This window comes from Arvicola amphibius, chromosome 1 (genome assembly GCF_903992535.2).
Source record: "Arvicola amphibius chromosome 1, mArvAmp1.2, whole genome shotgun sequence".
Taxonomy (NCBI): Eukaryota; Metazoa; Chordata; class Mammalia; order Rodentia; family Cricetidae; genus Arvicola; species Arvicola amphibius.
Genome location: NC_052047.1, coordinates 120,971,156 through 120,989,053, shown reverse-complemented (window position 1 = coordinate 120,989,053; position 17,898 = coordinate 120,971,156). Strand labels below are relative to the sequence as shown.

General features: G+C 47.8%; 1 protein-coding gene across 1 annotated transcript in view; it reads right to left on the bottom strand.

Annotated features, from left to right (window-relative positions):
• The window catches only part of Iqck (IQ motif containing K), a gene marked incomplete at its 5' end in the record, with an annotated part of 95,915 nt that overhangs the window by 15,665 nt on the left and 62,352 nt on the right, over positions 1-17,898 (bottom strand). Inside the window, one exon of the mRNA XM_042054011.1 lies at positions 11,259-11,343. Coding sequence (XP_041909945.1) covers positions 11,259-11,343 — 85 coding nt within the window. The remainder of the gene's footprint in view (positions 1-11,258; positions 11,344-17,898) is intronic.

Below are 17,898 nucleotides of genomic sequence, written 5' to 3'. Positions count from 1 at the left end.
TTGAAGAAATTCTTGATGACTTTTCATGTTATACTTTGCCTTGCAGATGATCTGGCTAACCCTGGCCTTGCGTGTTTTTATTGTTTACTCTCCACCTCAACTCTAGGAACAAAATTCAGTACTACTGTCAACTACATTTTGTAGATGATGAAATGAAGCTCCAAGAAGTTTATTGCTAAATCAAGGCAGATGGAAAAGAACGTAGATGGTATTAGGCTTCAGAAGCCCAAGGGTCAATACCAACCCACTGCACTGATGGCAACACCACCCACTGCACTAGTGACAGCACCACCCACTGCACTGGTTACAATGTTACCACACACTGCACTGGTGACAACACCACCCACTGCACTGGTGACAATGCACCCACTGCACTAGTGACAACACCACCCACTGCACTGGTTACAATGTTACCACACACTGCACTGGTGACAACACCACCCACTGCACTGGTGACAATGCACCCACTGCACTGGTGACAACGCCACACACTGCACTGGTGACAATGCACCCACTGCACTGGTGACAATGTTACCACCCACTGCACTGGTGACAACACCACCCACTGCACTGGTGACAATGCACCCACTGCACTGGTGACAATGTCACACACTGCACTGGTGACAATGCACCCACTGCACTGGTGACGACAAGAAGGAAAGGAGTTGCTTACATCCTGGCAAGCTGACAAGAATTTGGGGTACATAAACCTGAAAACGTACTTGTAGCTGTATTTAAATAACTACAGGAATGGGTGCGGGCAGAGGGAGGAGGGGCCTGGCCTGGGATCTGATCCCAGAGCAGCCCGAGGCCCCTATTTATAGTACTGTGGCCTATTTCAGCCTGCTGAATGGCCAGACATACTTAAGTGCCCCAAGCAGACCTGAATGGGGACCACAACAACTGGGTGCTTTTTTTCTGGGGCACCAGAGTCCTTCTGGGCATAGGCCAAAGTTTCTATCCTGAGCAAAAAGATGCTTTGAAAAATAACGGATTTTCTCAGCCAGAAAAAAAAAAAAATCCAACATAAACTAAGTACCTCAGGAATACCACCAAGAATTGAGCGGGAATATATTCTTATTGTGAATGTGTGGGTCACAGCTTTCACACCCTCACAGTTAACAGGGTAGGGGTGGGGTGAGAGGTGGGAGACGGTAGGGGTACACTGTTGGTCTCATTTTTCAGGAAAAGAAAACTTAATAATTTAAATAGTGACAGTCACAGGGCTGGCAAGTCAAAATACAAACCTCTTTTTACAGGCTGCTCCCTCTGGGTTAAGAAACAGGTTTTTTGTGCTGGGGATAATTGATGCTTTCCTCTGATCCCAATGTTTGGGAGGCAGGGGAAGGAGGCTCACAAGTCCAAGGCTATCTTTGATTATAGTGAACACAGTCTCAACAAACAGAACTGTGCCGCGGGTGGGAGGGGCTCCCTAAAGATCTAAAAGCAGTTAAGAGTTGCTGGGGAGGAGACATTTTCTTGAGTGGTGTGGCCACTGGCAAGATGTCTATGCTCCTGTAAACTTCCCTCACTGGAGCACATGAAGGGGGTGGGGAAGGAAAAATAGAAGGAACCTAGTTGGGAAGAAAAAAGAAATCAGCAGGAGTTGGGGTGGGGGATGGACAAGAGGGTGATGGGGGTGAGGGAGCAAAATACTTTATATACATATATGAAAATGCCATGATGAGACCTATTAATATACACAACAATAAGGTTATTACGGAAAACCACAGAGTTTTGGATTCAGAAGGTCTGGAGGGGTGCCTGAGGCCCTGCCTCCACTCAGCCCAGGTGATGATGGCTCCTCTACCCAAAGCATAAGACCCCAAGTTCCAGCAGCCCCTGGAATGACTCCTCCTCTACCACTCGTCCCCAGTTCACTGGCATCACCAACACTGACCTTCAAATCCATCTAGCGCCTTCCAGCTCTCTGTGCCTCCACACTTGCTCTGGCCTCGAGATGCACCTAGGCCTTGAGACCCATGACATCTTAGTCAGGATAACTATGCTGCAATGAAACACCGCGGCCAAAAGCAACTTGGGGGTTGGGGCAAAGGGTTTTTATTTGGCTTACACTTCCATGTATGTCTCTGTTCCACATTGAAGGAAGTCAGGACAGAAACTCAAGCAGTGCTGGGAACCTGGAGGCGGGAGCTGATGCAGAGGCCATGGAGGAGTGCTGCTTATTAGCTTGCTCCTCATGGCTTGCTCTGCCTGCTTCATTATAGAACATAGATAGGAACACCAGCTCAGGGATGGTACCACCTACCATGGGCTGGCCCACATCAGCTAGATCTTATAGAGGCATTTTCTCAGGTGAGGTTCCCCCCTTTCAGATTCCCCCCCCCCTTGTGTCAAATTGACCATGAAACCAGCCAGGACACGTGGTGTGTGTTTTGCTCACCCCTCTGAGAGCTTGCAAACTCTGCAATGAGATGCACATGCCCCTGGTGACCTGCTGATCTCAGGAGGCTCTAGAACAAAACTGAATAGAATATATCACATAATCTCTAGAGCCCAGTCCAGATGGGTTGCAGTCTGCCTGATCACCACCCGTGTGAGAAGAGACTCACTTTGTAGGCCACTGGCTTTGGGGTGATTTATTAAGTGGTATCATTTTGACAACAGCTGATAAACTTCTTTTCTTTTTTTTTTCTTTTGTTCAGGATGCTAGGGATGAAACTCCGGGCTCGAGGACAGTAAGCTTGTACACAATCACTGATCTACACCCATCATCTCTCCTCTGTTCCTTATGTGTATTTGTTCATTCACATGTATGTGCACCCATATGCAGAAGCAAGAGGAGGATTTGTTGCTGTTGTTGTTTTGGGTTTTGGTTTTCTTTGAGATGGGGTCTCTCACTGACTTGGAACTCAGTCAAGCATTCTATAAAGGCTGACCAGAGCCCATCTGTCTGTCACCACCTTCTGAGTCCTGGGATTACAAGCGGGGTGTCACCACACACAGCATTTTTTTCCTTGAGTTTTATGTATTGAACTGAGATCTTTATGCATGCATAGTAATTGCTTTATCAACTAAGCTATTGCCCTAGCTCCCTTCTCCCTTTTAGAGACAGGCTGTATGTAATGTATCTTAGGCTGGCCTGGAACTCCCCAAATAGCTGAGGATGACCTTCAAAATGCTAGGATTAGTGGCATGGACCTTAACTCATAGCAAGCCCCTCACCTCCCTCTCCCAATGCTGGGATTATAAGCATACACCACCACACGACATCCATCTTTTCAGACTGTGTTACCTGTTTGTCTGTTTGCACTGACTGACAGTTGACCACAGGAATGCAAGCAGGGACTTTGCCTCATTTCCCAAAACACATGCAGTGTTTGAGGCAGCAAAGCTGTCTGTCTACTAAGGATGACTATTAGTGAATGAACTATCTAATTGTAGAGTCCATTCGCTAAACTATTCTGCTAAACTAGCTTCAATTAGCTGGAATGAGGTGCAGAGTAAATAACTTCAAAGCAATTATAAAATAAAAGACAATTGTCTGAAATAGGTATTCTAGGCACCATGCAGTCAATTGGCCAGAGAAGCGTGACTCACACAAAGCTGTTTCCTACCACCCCTGAGTCAGCTGCCATCTGCCCTCACCTGGGCCCCTGCATGAGAACGGAAGGGCTGCTTTTTGTCATGTGGGTTCACCTAGCTGTGTTTCTGTCCCCAGAGGAAAGAAGAGGGAGAGAGGGCTAAAAAGCAACACAAAGGGAGGAAATACACCCGGCCCTCCCAAAAGCAGCTGGGCCAGGGACGCCCTCTCTGGAAGGGAAGGAAGCCCCAGAAAGCCCAGAAGCAAACCGGAAATATAAAGAAACTAGGCAATCAAGAGAAGGCAAGAGAGCTGGAAGGTCAGCAGGCAGAGCACATGCCTAGAATGCATAAAACCATGGGTTCGAGTCCCAGTACCAGTAGAAACTGGGTGTGCAATCAAGGGGTGGAGGTAAGAGGATCAAGAGTTCCAGGCCAGCCTGTACTGCCTAGGAAAACCCTGGCTCAATCACCAACAAAACCCAGAGTCAGAATAGGTGTGTGCTGGTGTGGAAAGGTGCCTCTGGACTGAACCAGGAGACAGGCTGCTACTATCTGAGCACATAGTTAGGAAAAGCAATACAGTGTGTGTGTGTGTGTGTGTGTGTGTGTGTGTGTGCGTTCACATGTGCGGTGGGGAAAGAAGGGCCATAGCCCACACAGTGTGTGTGTGTGTGTGTGTGTGTGTGTGTGTTCATGTGTGGGGTGGGGAAAGAAGAGCCATAGCCCACACAGTGTGTGTGTGTGTGTGTGTGTGTGTGTGTGTTCTTGTGTGGGGCAGGGAAAAAGGGCTATAGCCCACCTGAGGAGGTAAGAGGACAACTTTGAGGACTGGTTCTCTCCTTCCACTGTAGGTTCCAGGGATCAAACTCACGTTCGCACTCTTCCTTATAAACTCAGGTTTGAGCTCTCTTACTTATAAACAACAGAATGATACATAAGGAAGTTCACATAAACAAAGAAAATACATGGAAAAGATACATAGCAAACTCCGGAGAAGGGTGTTTACTGCCCAGGAATGGCGATGCTCACATGATGCTCTATTTATTATGTGTGTGCACGTGTGTATGTGCTTGTAGAGACCAGAGGTCAGCATCGGGTGTCTCCTCCGTCACTCTCCACATTGTTTTTGGAGACAGCGTCTCACTGAACCTGGAGCTCATCAGTTTGGCCATGCTGGCCAGTGAGCTCCAAGGATCCTTCTCTTCCATACCCCTAGCTTAGGGACTGCGGGGATGTATGCATTAATGTTCAGCGCCCATCTCTTTACATGGGTACCAGGGATCTGAACTCAGGTCCTTGTGCTTACAAGCAGGCACTTTACATACTGAGCCCTTCCTTTGCTCATCCAAACTTAAGGACAGGCTATAAGCAGTTCTGTGAGTCTTCAGAGCCTCCCTCCTCTTGCCAGGAGGGAGTGTTTCAATTCAGAGAAATTAACTTCATAACCACCGATGACCAAGAATACCTATTCTTGATATTCTCATTCTTGTCATAGGGTTTTCCAGGTCCTCATGGCATCGAGAGCTTTCTATAGCCCCAAGCTCCATTCTTGACAAGGCCCTCAATGCAGGCTTGTCACATGGAATGCATGAGGCCTCCATCTGAGTGAGGTGGCAGAAAGGCCACCCTGGGACTGCTGAGGCCAAAGTGGGCATCTTGTGTCTGAACCATCTCTCTCCATATTGCCAGGAAATTCCAGGATTTTCTTCCACTTGTTCAGTGAAGCATATAGGTAGCCTTAACTTGGAAGTATTTCCTACATGCTTTGAAATATTCAAAACATAAACTTCAGCCACCCGTGGTGACATGTCTGTAATCCCAGCACTTAGGAGGCTAACCAGGAAGACTGAACAACTTTGAGGCCAGCTTGTATTCCAGAACAAGATTCTGTCTCAAAAGCAAACAAACCAACCAACCAGAAGAGAGGGACTGGCAAGATGGCTCAGCAGGTAGTAGAGACACCTACCACCAAACCCAATGGCCCAGTGTGATCACTGGGACCTACATGGTAGACAGAAAGAATCAACTCCCACAATGAAGAGAATCAACTCTGACCTACACATAATTACCATGACATTCATGGTGTGTGCCCACACATATATGCATACACACACACAAAAAAAACAAGTTTTTCATTTAAAAGATAAAAAATAAAGACAAGGGGGGGCTAAAGAATTGGCTCAGAGGTTAAGAGCACTGGCTGCTCTTCCGGAGGTCCTGAGTTCAATTCCCAGCAACCATATGGTGGTTCATAACCATCTGTAATTTGATCTGGCTCCCTCTTCTAGCATGCAGACCGAACATTGTGTAATAATAAATAAATAAATAAATAAATAATAATAAAGACAAGGGCTGGGGCTGCAGCTCCATTGATAGAGGACTCCTGCCATGTAGCAAGCCCTGGCACCATCCCCAGCACTGTATAAAGCAAGGTGGTAACACATCCTATAATCCCAGCATTCAGGAGGTGGAGGCCAGAAGATCACAGATTCACAGTCATTCTCGGCTACATAGAGACTTCAAGAGCTACAAAGACTCAGGCTAAAGGTACATAGATAGATAGATAGATAGATAGATAGATAGATAGATAGATAGATAGATAGATAGATAGACAGATAGACAGACAGATAGAATAACTTAAAAATCCCATCTGTACCGCTGTCCATAGTGCTGACAGAGTAGCTTTACTATGCCAGAACCTTCTCTGCCCAACAGGTGATATTCTTCCCACCCCTGCAGTGCTAGGGACTGAATCCGGCTGCTAAGCTAGGGACATGGGGCTACCTCCCCAAGCCCTCAACAACAACAAAGTCTGAGCCTAGAGCCAGGTGTGATGGTCCATGTTGGTGATCCTAGCACTCAGGAATGCACAGGGTGGTGCGTACTAAATAAAATAGAACCAAGAACCACAATAACATTATAACTGGCATTCTCATAGCTAATTATAAACATTCAAATACATTATTTCAACAACTATGTGAGAGACAGCCTAAAGAAAGACTGGATGAGGCTGGCAGAGGGGAAGGCGTGTGGTAGCCAGATGCCCTGAAACCACCGGCAGAAGTCTGAGAAAGGCAAATGGATCCACAGAGGAGAAATCCACCCTAGGAATTCAATTTCACCAGCAAGCTGGGGCCAAAACTGCTCTTCAAATCACCAAAGGGCACGGCCAGCCACTAAGGCTTCAGAGAGGTGGCCACACTGCAGCCAAGGGGAACTGGTTGTAACCTGATACAAGCACCCCTTCCCCCTCCCCCCCCCCCCCCCCCGTGTTTAACATTCCTTTTGCACAATCCCATGTCTGACTTTGGATAGCAAGGTCTGTGCACCTGCTGGCTGATATCAGTTGTCGGAAGGAGATTCCATCTTCCCTACAGGACCCTCACACAAACCTGGAGCTGACGTCTGGGGTCCAGCCAGCATGGGGGTTGTCGTCCCAACAGCTCTCTTCAGTTTCTCAAATTGCAAGGCTTGCTTGAGGAGCTGGGTCACACATACCTTTGATAAAATGAATCCAATCTCTCTCACTTACACACATACACACACATACTTACACACTTACACACACACACAGAGTAAATGTACACACTTCAGCATAGTGTGTCCTAAGTGCCATCTCTAGGAGATTAATGGGGGCAGCTGTTGAGGTCAAGCATCTTGGTGCAGGAGCGACTCCCCCCAGGAGCTCATGTTTAAACGCCTGAGTAAATCACAGAGGAGGGTGCATAAAATGGAACAACTCGTCTCTTATTCATTCTTGAAGGTGATTTAAGCATTCAGTTACTCATTTCTAAAACTCTAGGAGTGCACAGGCCAGCAGAGTGCCGGGGCTGGAGTCGGCAGCAGGGAAGCCAAACAGTCCAAAGAGTCAAACAGACGCCTGTGGACTACAGTGTTAAACAGGTGACAGACGACAAGGGAGCATGCCGAGTGGGTGTGATCAGAGAGCCCTGCCTTTGAAGAGCTGACCAGAGAGCCACTGGAGAAGCCTCTGTGAGGCTGAAGAAGGCCATGACTAGTGAGTGCCAGGTGGAAAGAATCAACAGCAAATGCAAAGGTCCCATGACAGGAGCCCACGAGATGTCACGGAGGAATGCGCAAGCCACACAGCCTGTTTAAAAGTCACTTTCTTAAGGAAACTGAACTAATAACCACATGCCCAGCCAGGACCACATCCTCCTGTGGACTGTCCTTCCTGTGTAACCTCCAGAGGCTGCAGCGAGTATAGAGAAAGAAAAAGCTGCCAGGCCTAGCAGCCCAGTCAGCTGCCCAACATGAAGCCAGCTTGCTCTTCCTGCTGTCCAGGGGGAGCTGCGCTTCCCATGGCCGACAGGAACCAAGCAGCAAGGCTCTCTCTGGCATCCTCGCTGTCTCTCCATCCCTGCTTAGCCTATAGACAGACACCCTGGCTATATTCAGGGTCAGATCCCTACCCGCCGGGCTAGGGCGGCTCTTTTCCAAAGAGAAAGGCCTGGGTGGGGGTGGGGAGATAAATAAACTAAATAGAAATGGCTTGAACACCCACTGGCTATGACTTACCATTCTCAAAATGCCCTGTCTTTTAGGTCCCATGCCCCCACACCTGGTGAGGTCAAAATGTTTGCAGGATTTGAGGTCTGTAATTGTGAGTGTGTGTGTGTGTGTGTGTGTGTGTGTGTGTGTGTGTGTGTGCACGCCTGTGTGTGTGGGTGCCGTTGGAGGCTAGAAAAGGGTGTTGGATTCCCTGAAGCTGAGTTACAAGCATCTGGGAGAGGCCTGACACGGATGCTAGGAACTGAACTCTAGTCCTCGGAAAGACTAGCAAGTGCTCCCAAACACCGAGCCACCTCTCCAGCTCCTATCTGGAGTGTTATTACGAATTATTATCTGTGGCAGTGGAGTAGACATGCTCTGAATACTACTATGCTGACTATTTCTTTACTCCATCATTGAGTATTATCTGTGCATACACCTTACCAAATCTAAATCCTACACGACTTAAAACTCCATTGACCCAGGCATGCTTCAGGCTCCCTCCCCATCTCTGCCTTCCTCCCGCCACCGAGCCATCCAAACATGGGGCACAGTTGAATACGCTGCTAGTGAGCATCTGGACGTGTCTAGTGCTAGACTCTGGCCTCTCTCGAGTAACCTAGCAATGAAAGGTGGTGGTGGAGGGTACTCGGTCCTTATGCTATGAACTCCACCCACCACCAACAATTAGCCTATAGACAAATTCAGACAAGCGTATAGACATATGAGGATATTCTGCATAAAACTGCAATTTACAAAGCAGACAAAAATAGAACGTTGGATTGCTTATGGGTCAACAGATTATAATTCAAGTTATCCACAGAAATAAAACACAAGTGCATATCACAGAACCATCAGCCTTTGTGGGGTGGATCTTTGTGTGCTGACAAGGAAAGCTACTTCCAATCTCTCAGTGAGAGGAGAGCATGCGCACAGTACAGCACTCAGCACACCTAACTGTAAAAACAAAGTAAAATTTCCCATATGAATAAGAAAATTCTAGAAGGCAAAATACCAATCAGTGACCTGAATCATTTATTTTATTCCATAATTGGTATGTATTACTAACATTTGCCACCAAGCCTGACTTCAGTTCCACCCCCAGAACCCACACGGTGAAAGGAGAGAATTAACTCCGGAACACTGTCCTCTGACCCTCACACAGATGCTGTGGCACTAATGTGCACATGCACACTCACACACACACATTCACACTTGCAATAAATAATCAAATAAATGCAAAGGATTTTTTTTTAAAGCCGATATGGTGGCTGGGGGATATTGCTTAGTTGATAGAATGCGTGCCTAGCATCCATGAAGCCTTAACTTTGGTCTCCAGCACAGCATAAAACCAGTCAGATCTCATGGTCACATTTCCTCAAATGAGGTTCCCTCCTTTCAGCTATCCCTAGCTGTGTCAAGCTGATATAAAACTAGCCAGCACAGATAGGAAGGACTGATTTTGGCTCGTGGTTTGAAGGTGTAGTCTTCTGTGTTGTGAAAGTTACAGTGGCAAGGGTCTGGCCACTGGTGACATTGAATCCACAGTCAGGAAGTAGACAGGGAAGAATTTGTTTTCTCCTTTTTATTCAGCCCAGGACCCCAGACAATGGGATGGTGCTGTGCACATTCAGGGTTGTCCTTCGCACACCAGATAAACCTCTGGAAATACTGCCCCATGTGTGCAAGAGGTATCTCCTAGGTTATTTGAAATCTTACCATGTCCACAGAGAAGATTCCCCATCACCATGAGATTCCTGTAATAGTGAAATCCGTGAACACGGAGAGCAGGCTGGTGGGGGCAGGAGGCTGGGAGGGAACAGGGGTATGAGGAGTTGGTGCTCAATGAGGAAAACGTCACTTGAGAAAGACGAAAAGCTCTGGAGATGGAGACGCCAGTGATGCGTGCGCTACATCACGGATGTACTTAATGCTGACCAAGGGATGTACACAAAGAATTAGGGAGACACTGAGTCTGAACAGTACCCCTGATCCTCCCCACAGCTGTGGAGGGGGCGCTGCTCTCTGGAATGGGCACTGTACGTTCATCTGGAAGCTTGCTAACTTTGATCTCTGATCACCAGATAACTTAGAGGCTGTGTGTGCACTGTGTGGCACAGAGATGCCTGGCATGCCAATGTGTCTTTGACAATAATTTTTTAAAGAACGCCTTTGCTGAAGGGCTTCATGACAGCATGGCTCAGGAACTCTTTAGAAGCTCACCTTTGACCTACCAGTTCTACTTCTAGAATTTCTCCCATTTTGGGGGCCGGAACAAGTTACAAACACAGCTGCCCACGGGTGTTACAACACTGACAGCGGTCATGGAAATCAAGAAATAATCTCAACATCTCACAGAGGAAAGTGGTTTGAGAGACCCGCTACAACAGTAAAGGTGATTTTCTCCCTGTGAAGAGTCTGTGCTGTTCCACATGTTGAGGTCTCAAGTGTATTAAGTTTGACCCCAAAATGCCAGTAATGGCTGTGTCATTGTCAGTGACTCACGTTTGTGTATCCTTTCTGAAATAATGTGCGTTCCTCTCCGCTTACATGAACCTTTTGGGTTTTGTTTGTATGTTTGATTTTTTTTTTTTTAGGTAGGGTTTCTCTTTATAGCCCAGGTTGGTCTTACTTGAACTTGTGCTGGGATTATGGGTATGCACCACCATGTCTGGCTTGCAATATTATTTTTAGGCAACACAGCAACACAGGCCAGTCAAACTCAACTTTAAAAAGTTGGAAAGTATTGAGTGTGTACACAAGTGAGTAGGCCTGAGGCTGACGTCAGGGGTCTTCTCAGTGAGTCTCTTTATTTTTTGAAACAGGATTTCTCACTGACACTGAATCTCATCCACTAAGCTAGACTGGAGATCTACCTGTCTCCACCCCAGCCATGGCTGGGATCACAGGCACAGTGCCTAGTTTTCTACATGGGTTGTGTGTATATGAACTCAGGACCTCGGCTTGTATGGCAGGCACTTTTACAACAGCCCCAACCCTCAAATGTCTCTTTTATGATAATTGCAAAATAAGTTTTGATTAAAAACATAAAATCCGAATCCCTCTGTTTGCAGACCTGTCTCTGAGGTCTACATGTGAGTTGCAACATTCAACTGCAGATGAATCTGTTTTTCCACTGGCCCACCATGTCACAACAAGTCCCAGTCATGCTTACTGTCACAGTCACAGGTGGCCCTTACCAGATAGGCTCTCCAGAAGGACTGGATGCTGATCGCGGCTTCTTCTTCTGTCAGTAGTAGCGAGAGGGGGATTGGTGGCCGAGGGCTGAAAAGCAATAAAATGGTCATAGGCCTGTGAGAATCCATCCTTCATCCTGGCAATGCCTTTGACAACATAATAGTCTTCCTGATTAAGAGCCTCATCCATCCCCATTCTTAGAGGGCAAAAATGTCATCTTTGATGGAAGAGTGTACGCTTGAGTTAACATTTCCTGTTAAGACCTGGGATTTTTCACAATTTTTATTCTCTCTCTCTCTCTCTCTCTCTCTCTCTCTCTCTCTCTCTCTCTCTCTCTCTGTGTGTGTGTGTGTGTGTGTGTGTGTGTGTGTGTGCGCGCGTGTGTGTGTGTACGTGTGCATGTCTGGGGAGAGGGGAGGGGTATGTGTGTTCAAGTGTGCACATGTACAAGACAGAGGCTGACACCCACTGCCCGCCCCTGTTATGGTTAACTGTGTTTTTGAAACAGGATCTTCAGTTGAACTTGGAGCTCCTCACTCTTTGGTTCAGCTGGCCAGGAGGCACCAGGTACTGTCTCCTGTTTGCCCCCTACTCCCAGCTCTGGGGGTTACCCACACTTGACTTTTTACATGGATCCTGGGGATCCAAACTCAGGTCCTCTAGCTTGCACAGTGAGCACTGGACCTGCTGAGCTGCTTCCCCAGATCCAATCAGTGTGTGCTCTTAAACCACGGCTAGCCCATTCTTCCTTTGAAGGACTCAGGTTACATTGGTCTTGAAGATGCAAGAGCCACGTCATCAACACAAGACTACACAGACATAGCCCAAGAGAGAGAGCACCAGCGTTTGTGGGGACTTTGTAGCTTAAGCACCGCATGAACCAGCTTCATGACTTACACGCACAATCCAACCATTTAAGAGGTAAAGTGGGAAGAGCCTAAGTTCCAGTCAACCTTGACCTCAAACCAACTTTGAGGCTCCTGAGACCTCTACAAACAAAAAGGAAAGTAGTGGCAGGGATAGGGGAGCGAGCGCTCAGCAATTGAGCACTAGCCAGCCTGGCCTGCATAAGGCCTTGGGGTCAACCTCCAGGTCAGAAGAGAAAAAGAAAGGAAGAAAGGGAGGGGGAGGGGAGACACACACACACACACACACACACACACACACACAGACACACAGAGAGAGAGAGAGAGAGAGAGAGAGAGAGAGAGAGAGAGAGAGAGAGAGAGAGAGAGAGAGAGAGACAGAGAGAGAGACAGAGACAGAGAGCCTTGATAACAGCATGTTTGGGTGAATAAATGCTTTTAGATTATTCCAAAACAGAAGAAACCAAAGCCAGGAAGGCTGTGGTTTCTGAGACCCTGTCTAGGGGAGCAGCGTCACAGCAGGCTCTGGCTTTGGGGCTGGCCGTCCTCCAATGGAGAGATGAAGTAGACATTGCTGTGGAGATAATCAGCCCCTGCAAGCACAGCTTTGTGCGGACCTTTCCCTAATGTTCACTTTCTACTTTTAGCCCCAGCAGACGGCCTTTTGTTTGTTTGCTGCTTCTGTTTTGGCCTCTTCTTGCCTAATAGCTTTTCTGGCTGCAATGCTGTGCTCCTGAGAGCCCTGCTTTCCATACACAGGGTCTTGTTTTTCCATTCTCCCATTGCCCGTGTGCTAGAAATCAGTGGTATGTCACCACCACATCACTAGTTAAAACGCCTTCCGGAGACCTTGGTATGGCAGCAGTGAGCTTAAAGAACAGCACAGGAATACACTAACAGCCGCTGATATTTACTGACCACCTTCTGGCCCCATGCAAAACCATACCTCTTCCCCAGATCCAGCCAACCAGCCCTCTCAGCTCCTCTGATGCCCTAGGGTACCAGGAAAGCTGTGCAGGCTGTATCTTCTCAAGGATGCCCCGCAGGAGATGCAGGGCCCTACCTCCCAGTCTGTCATCTGCTTACTCAACCCTGCTCCATGGTGTGGGGCCACATCTGCCCTAAGATGAGGGCACTTTTCCTTCATTGTTCCAATGTGTCTGAGGGCTGGTCAGCGTCAGACACCTTTTTCTCCTGGTTCATTCTTAGGCCTCTTCTGATTTCCACTCAAATGTTACCTAAAACATCCTTTGGTTAGGCTGGGGTCTAGTTATTCTTCTTCCTACCTCTTGGTCTGATTTAGAAACAGATCTGTGTGCTTGTCTGATGAAGGCTCAAATCTACATGACAGAAAGCCATAGGCACCTAGCCTGATCTCACATTTGCTCTTCTTGGTATTAGCACTTGGGACAACACAGGCATTCAACAGGCAGGTACTCCAGAGCTGTGGAGGCAGGCCACTGTGATCGGGTATCCTGCAGGAACAACCTAACAGAGGGAGAGCTTATATTGGCCCATGGGTTCAGAGGGATCTCAGTTCCTCACGGTGCGGAGTGCATGGTGAGGCTCTTGGCCGTGTGAGTATGTAGTAGAGAGCCCTCATGTCTAAGCTGTCTAGAAACAGAGAGCTAGCAAGAGACCAGGGTAAGAATGACTTTCCTAGTCCCTCTCCTCCTTACTTACTTTCACTAGCCAGGCCCCACCCTCTAAAGGTTCCAGCATCTCCCAAATAGCAGCACAAGCATGGCCTCCAGTATCTGCAAGATGAACCTGTCAGTACATTTCAGATTGAAACCCCAACAGCCTGGCTGGGTGCTAAGTGCTGTGCTGCACATGGCTTCACCAAATCTTCACAGCAGAAACAAGGGCTGCTGTGACCCTGCATTTAGGGCTGAAGAAACGTGAGGAGGAGGAGGGGGGGTAAGACAAAGGGAACTCACTCAAGGTCACTGACTGCTTCCTTCTGAGAACAAGCTGTCCAGAAACAGGGAGTGACCAAAGAAGCGAAGAGACAGCTAGAAGGTCACCAGCGTGGGAGAAGGAGTTCAGCAGCTGATGGCTGATAATAGAAGCTGGGTCAGGATGCTTTAACAAAGAAGAATCTGTGGCTGGCATCTGAGGGGAAATTTGGTGGTACCCGTCTTTTCGGTGGCAATCTTCCCTGCTGCAGGTATGTTTCTCAGTGCCGATGCGGCAAATGTCAAAGTAACAGTGTTCCTGCTGGGGACCAGAGGAAGGAATAACTGCAAAGCTGAGGACACTGGGGCCAGACCAGTCCGACAAATGGCCTTGTCCAGTAATGAGACCTGGAGCCACTTTGCATCTCAATGACATGGGCGAACGGCAAAATGAGATAGCTAATAGGCCTGTGAGGCAGTAACATGAGGCCAGTTTTAGTGATGTCCCTGGCTTTCATGGCTAAATAATACAGTGCTGTCTCATTTGCAAACAAGAATCAGTGCGAGAGAGCTGGCATGTATCGGGATGAATGAAAAGGATCTACTCTTGCAGAGAAGAGCCTGGGAATTATTTGCTTCAGTGGGCCATCTTGAAGGGACAGATGCCACTCCAGGGTCTTCCCTGTCTTGGAATCAGTACAGCTGGCCTGGGGTCAGATAAAAATAAAGGGGCAAGCCTCATCACCAGGACACTAGAGACAAGCGAGATGAATGTGTCAATCACAGGAGGAGGCTGCGGCAGAGAGGTCCCTCAAGGCTGGGGCTGGACATCCCCAGCAGACATTCTGTCACTAAGGGTCTCCAAGACAACTTGCCTTATTAGCAACACTCATCAGAATGGCAGCCTCCTTTTCTTCCTAACTGGGAATTAAGTGTGTGAGTGTGCGCGCGCGCGCGCGTGTGTGTGTGTGTGTGTGTGTAGTGGATTTGAAAATATATTCATGTGCTTTCCCAGCTTTGGCTGCAAAGCAAAAGATTTGCGGGCAGAGAAGATGTAATAGCATGATTGCAAACGGGGCAGTGAAGAGGGGATTAAGAGTACTTGCTGCGCAATCGCACAAACAAGAGCTCAGATCCCAGTGCTCTTGCATCAAGCCCATCATCCCAAGTCAGTCTCTGAGGGAGGTGACACTCTCTTCTGGTGCTCATGTGCACAGGTTCACACACCCGTGCCCACACACATAAGCACACACTCACAGACATAGACAGATACACACTAAAAAGATCTGGGAGGGCTGTCCTTGTATATTTCTCTATGCAGTTGTATGAATTACAGTCAGGTAGAAAGAAAGCGTGAACATTACATTTTAAATTAAATTTATCCTCCTTTCTTTAGATAAAAGATGAACTGTTCTCTTGGAACACAAAAGCAGGAATTATCCAGGCAGAAATCCATTTCAAAAGATGGCACGGGCCAAGCTCACATCAATCATCATAATCATAATGTCTCTTAATGGCCTAGGATTGGGTGCTATCCACCTACTGTATCTGGCAAGAGATGTGGCCTTCAACCTTAACTGCCTTACTCTCTTACACCCTTTACTGGGCACTTACACTCTGGGACAAGAAGGTGCATGTGTGTACAGTTATGTGTGGAAGGCAGAGGTTGATGTCAGCATCTTCCTTAACTGCACTCAACCTTATTTTTTTGAGGCATGGAAAAAATACCTGCAGCCTATTGATTCTGCTTGGCTGGTTGGCCAGTGAGCAGCCAGGAGCTCCATCCCCACCTCCACAGCACTGGGCCACAGGTGTGTTCAACTGTACCCAGTTTTTTCCCTGGGTACCAGAGATCTGAACTCAAGTTCTCATTTTACAGATGGTGCCATCTCTCCAGCCCCCTCACAGTCTTGACTTGAAGTCCAATAGACCCCTGACATATAGCTGACTACCTCTTCAGATGGGCTCTCCTAGGATCCCTTTAATCCCAGGATTCTATGACATGAGGAAATTCTCCAGAGGTCCAGGCATAATTTCTGAGTTGGCCTTCCAGAACATTTAAAAATCATGGTTAGTGGCCCATGGTTGGGCTTTCGCCCCCTCACTAATCTCCTCCCCAGGAAATCAACAAGCAGTGATTACTCTAGTTGGCTGAGTCACTGCCCTGGTTAGACACACAGCGGGCTGCTCAGCCCACCTCATCACAGAAGCTGTGAGCCCAGATAGCAGCCTACAGAACAGCCAGCATCAGGACCACATGCTCCCCCTGTGGGTAAGAGATACCGGAAAGCTCTTAAAGACCAAGACTGATGGACTTGATCCCCCCCCCCCCCATCCCGCAAAATATACCCCAATTGTGATGTTAACTAGTCACGTGTCTTTCCTATTGTGACTTGGGGAAATTTAACAACCGGCCTGCCATTCAGTCTCCAGAGAGTGAGCTCAGGTTAGGGTGTGTAACATCCCTTTGTCTACATTCTAGGTCCCTGAGATGAGGAAGGGAGATTGGAGACAAAATTTATACAGGGTGAAGCCTAGCAGCAAAACCAGACCATTTAAAAACCAGAATGAGGTCTGGGGAAATGTCTCAGTGGGTAAGCCACTTGCCACACATGCAGGAAGACTTTACACTGTGCCCGTGTAAAACCTTGGCACAGTGGCACACATCTGTACTCTCAGTGTCCTACAGCAAGACAGATGAGAATCCCTGAAAACACCCAGGCCAGTTAGCATGGTATACACAGTGGTGAACAGCAAAGAGATCCTGTCTCAACTAAGGTGTGAAGTGAGGACCAGTAATTTAGGTTGTCTTCTGACCTTTACATATGCACCATAGCACACATGTGCCCACATTCACACACAAACGTGTGCACACATACCAATGCACATGCCAAAGCCAGAATGACCAGAAGTTACAGAATTTGACTAAAAAGATATTAAAGGAGTCTTCCCAGATAGCCAAGGAATTCAGTAATACATGCCTGTCACAGGACTTTTCCTAGAGCTAGGGGGAGCATCAACAGACCAAAGAAAGAATTCCATTTGTCAAGCTGGATGAGCCAATTGGTATGTTGGGGTTATTTACAGGAGCGTGGGTGACTCTAAGGCAGCTACCCCACCAGAAAGTCCCACCTCAGCCTGGATGACTCCCGAAAAGCTGCTGACGGGTTCCATTGTTTTCCTCTTACAGGCAACAATGAGGAGGGCTCCCGGAGGAACTTCATGAGCCCTGCTTGACTCTACCCCCACAAGGCTATATTAACAGCCCTGACTCCCAAGAGCTCCCCAGTGGCTTCCAATAGGTTATCCCACTGCTTATTTCAGAGAGCAACAGTCACACCAAGCCCAGAGGGGATCTGCACACCAAGGCCTCCATGTAGATGCCACGCCCACCAACACATGATCCATCTCTAGCTTCCCCAGGTTGTGAGAACTCCTAAGTATTGAGTTTTATGTGTGGGTGCCAATCCTCCTAACCTCTCAGGATCCAGAAGGACCACCATAGCAGGTGACAGCTGACTGACAGAGGTCTGAGGGTACACAAATCAACTCACAGACGTCTTTTTGTCTTGTCCCAATTATGACTCTTCTGTTCTCCCCAGTGCTCTCTCCAATGCTCTTTCAATGCTCCCCCTCAGTCCCGCAAGGTTTCCAGTTTACATATGCACACAGGCATAGTCAAAAAACTATTTGGTAAATAACTGATGCCAAGCATGCATCTCTTAGGGCCAACGAGATGGATAAGACTGGTAAAGCAAGCACCAGTTCGTGGACTACGGTCTCAGAGGGTGCACGGCTGTGAAGTCCACCCCCAGGCCTATCTGAGAAGGGTAAGTAAGGGGAAGGACTATGATTCTAAGAGAGGGAGAGGGAGTTTG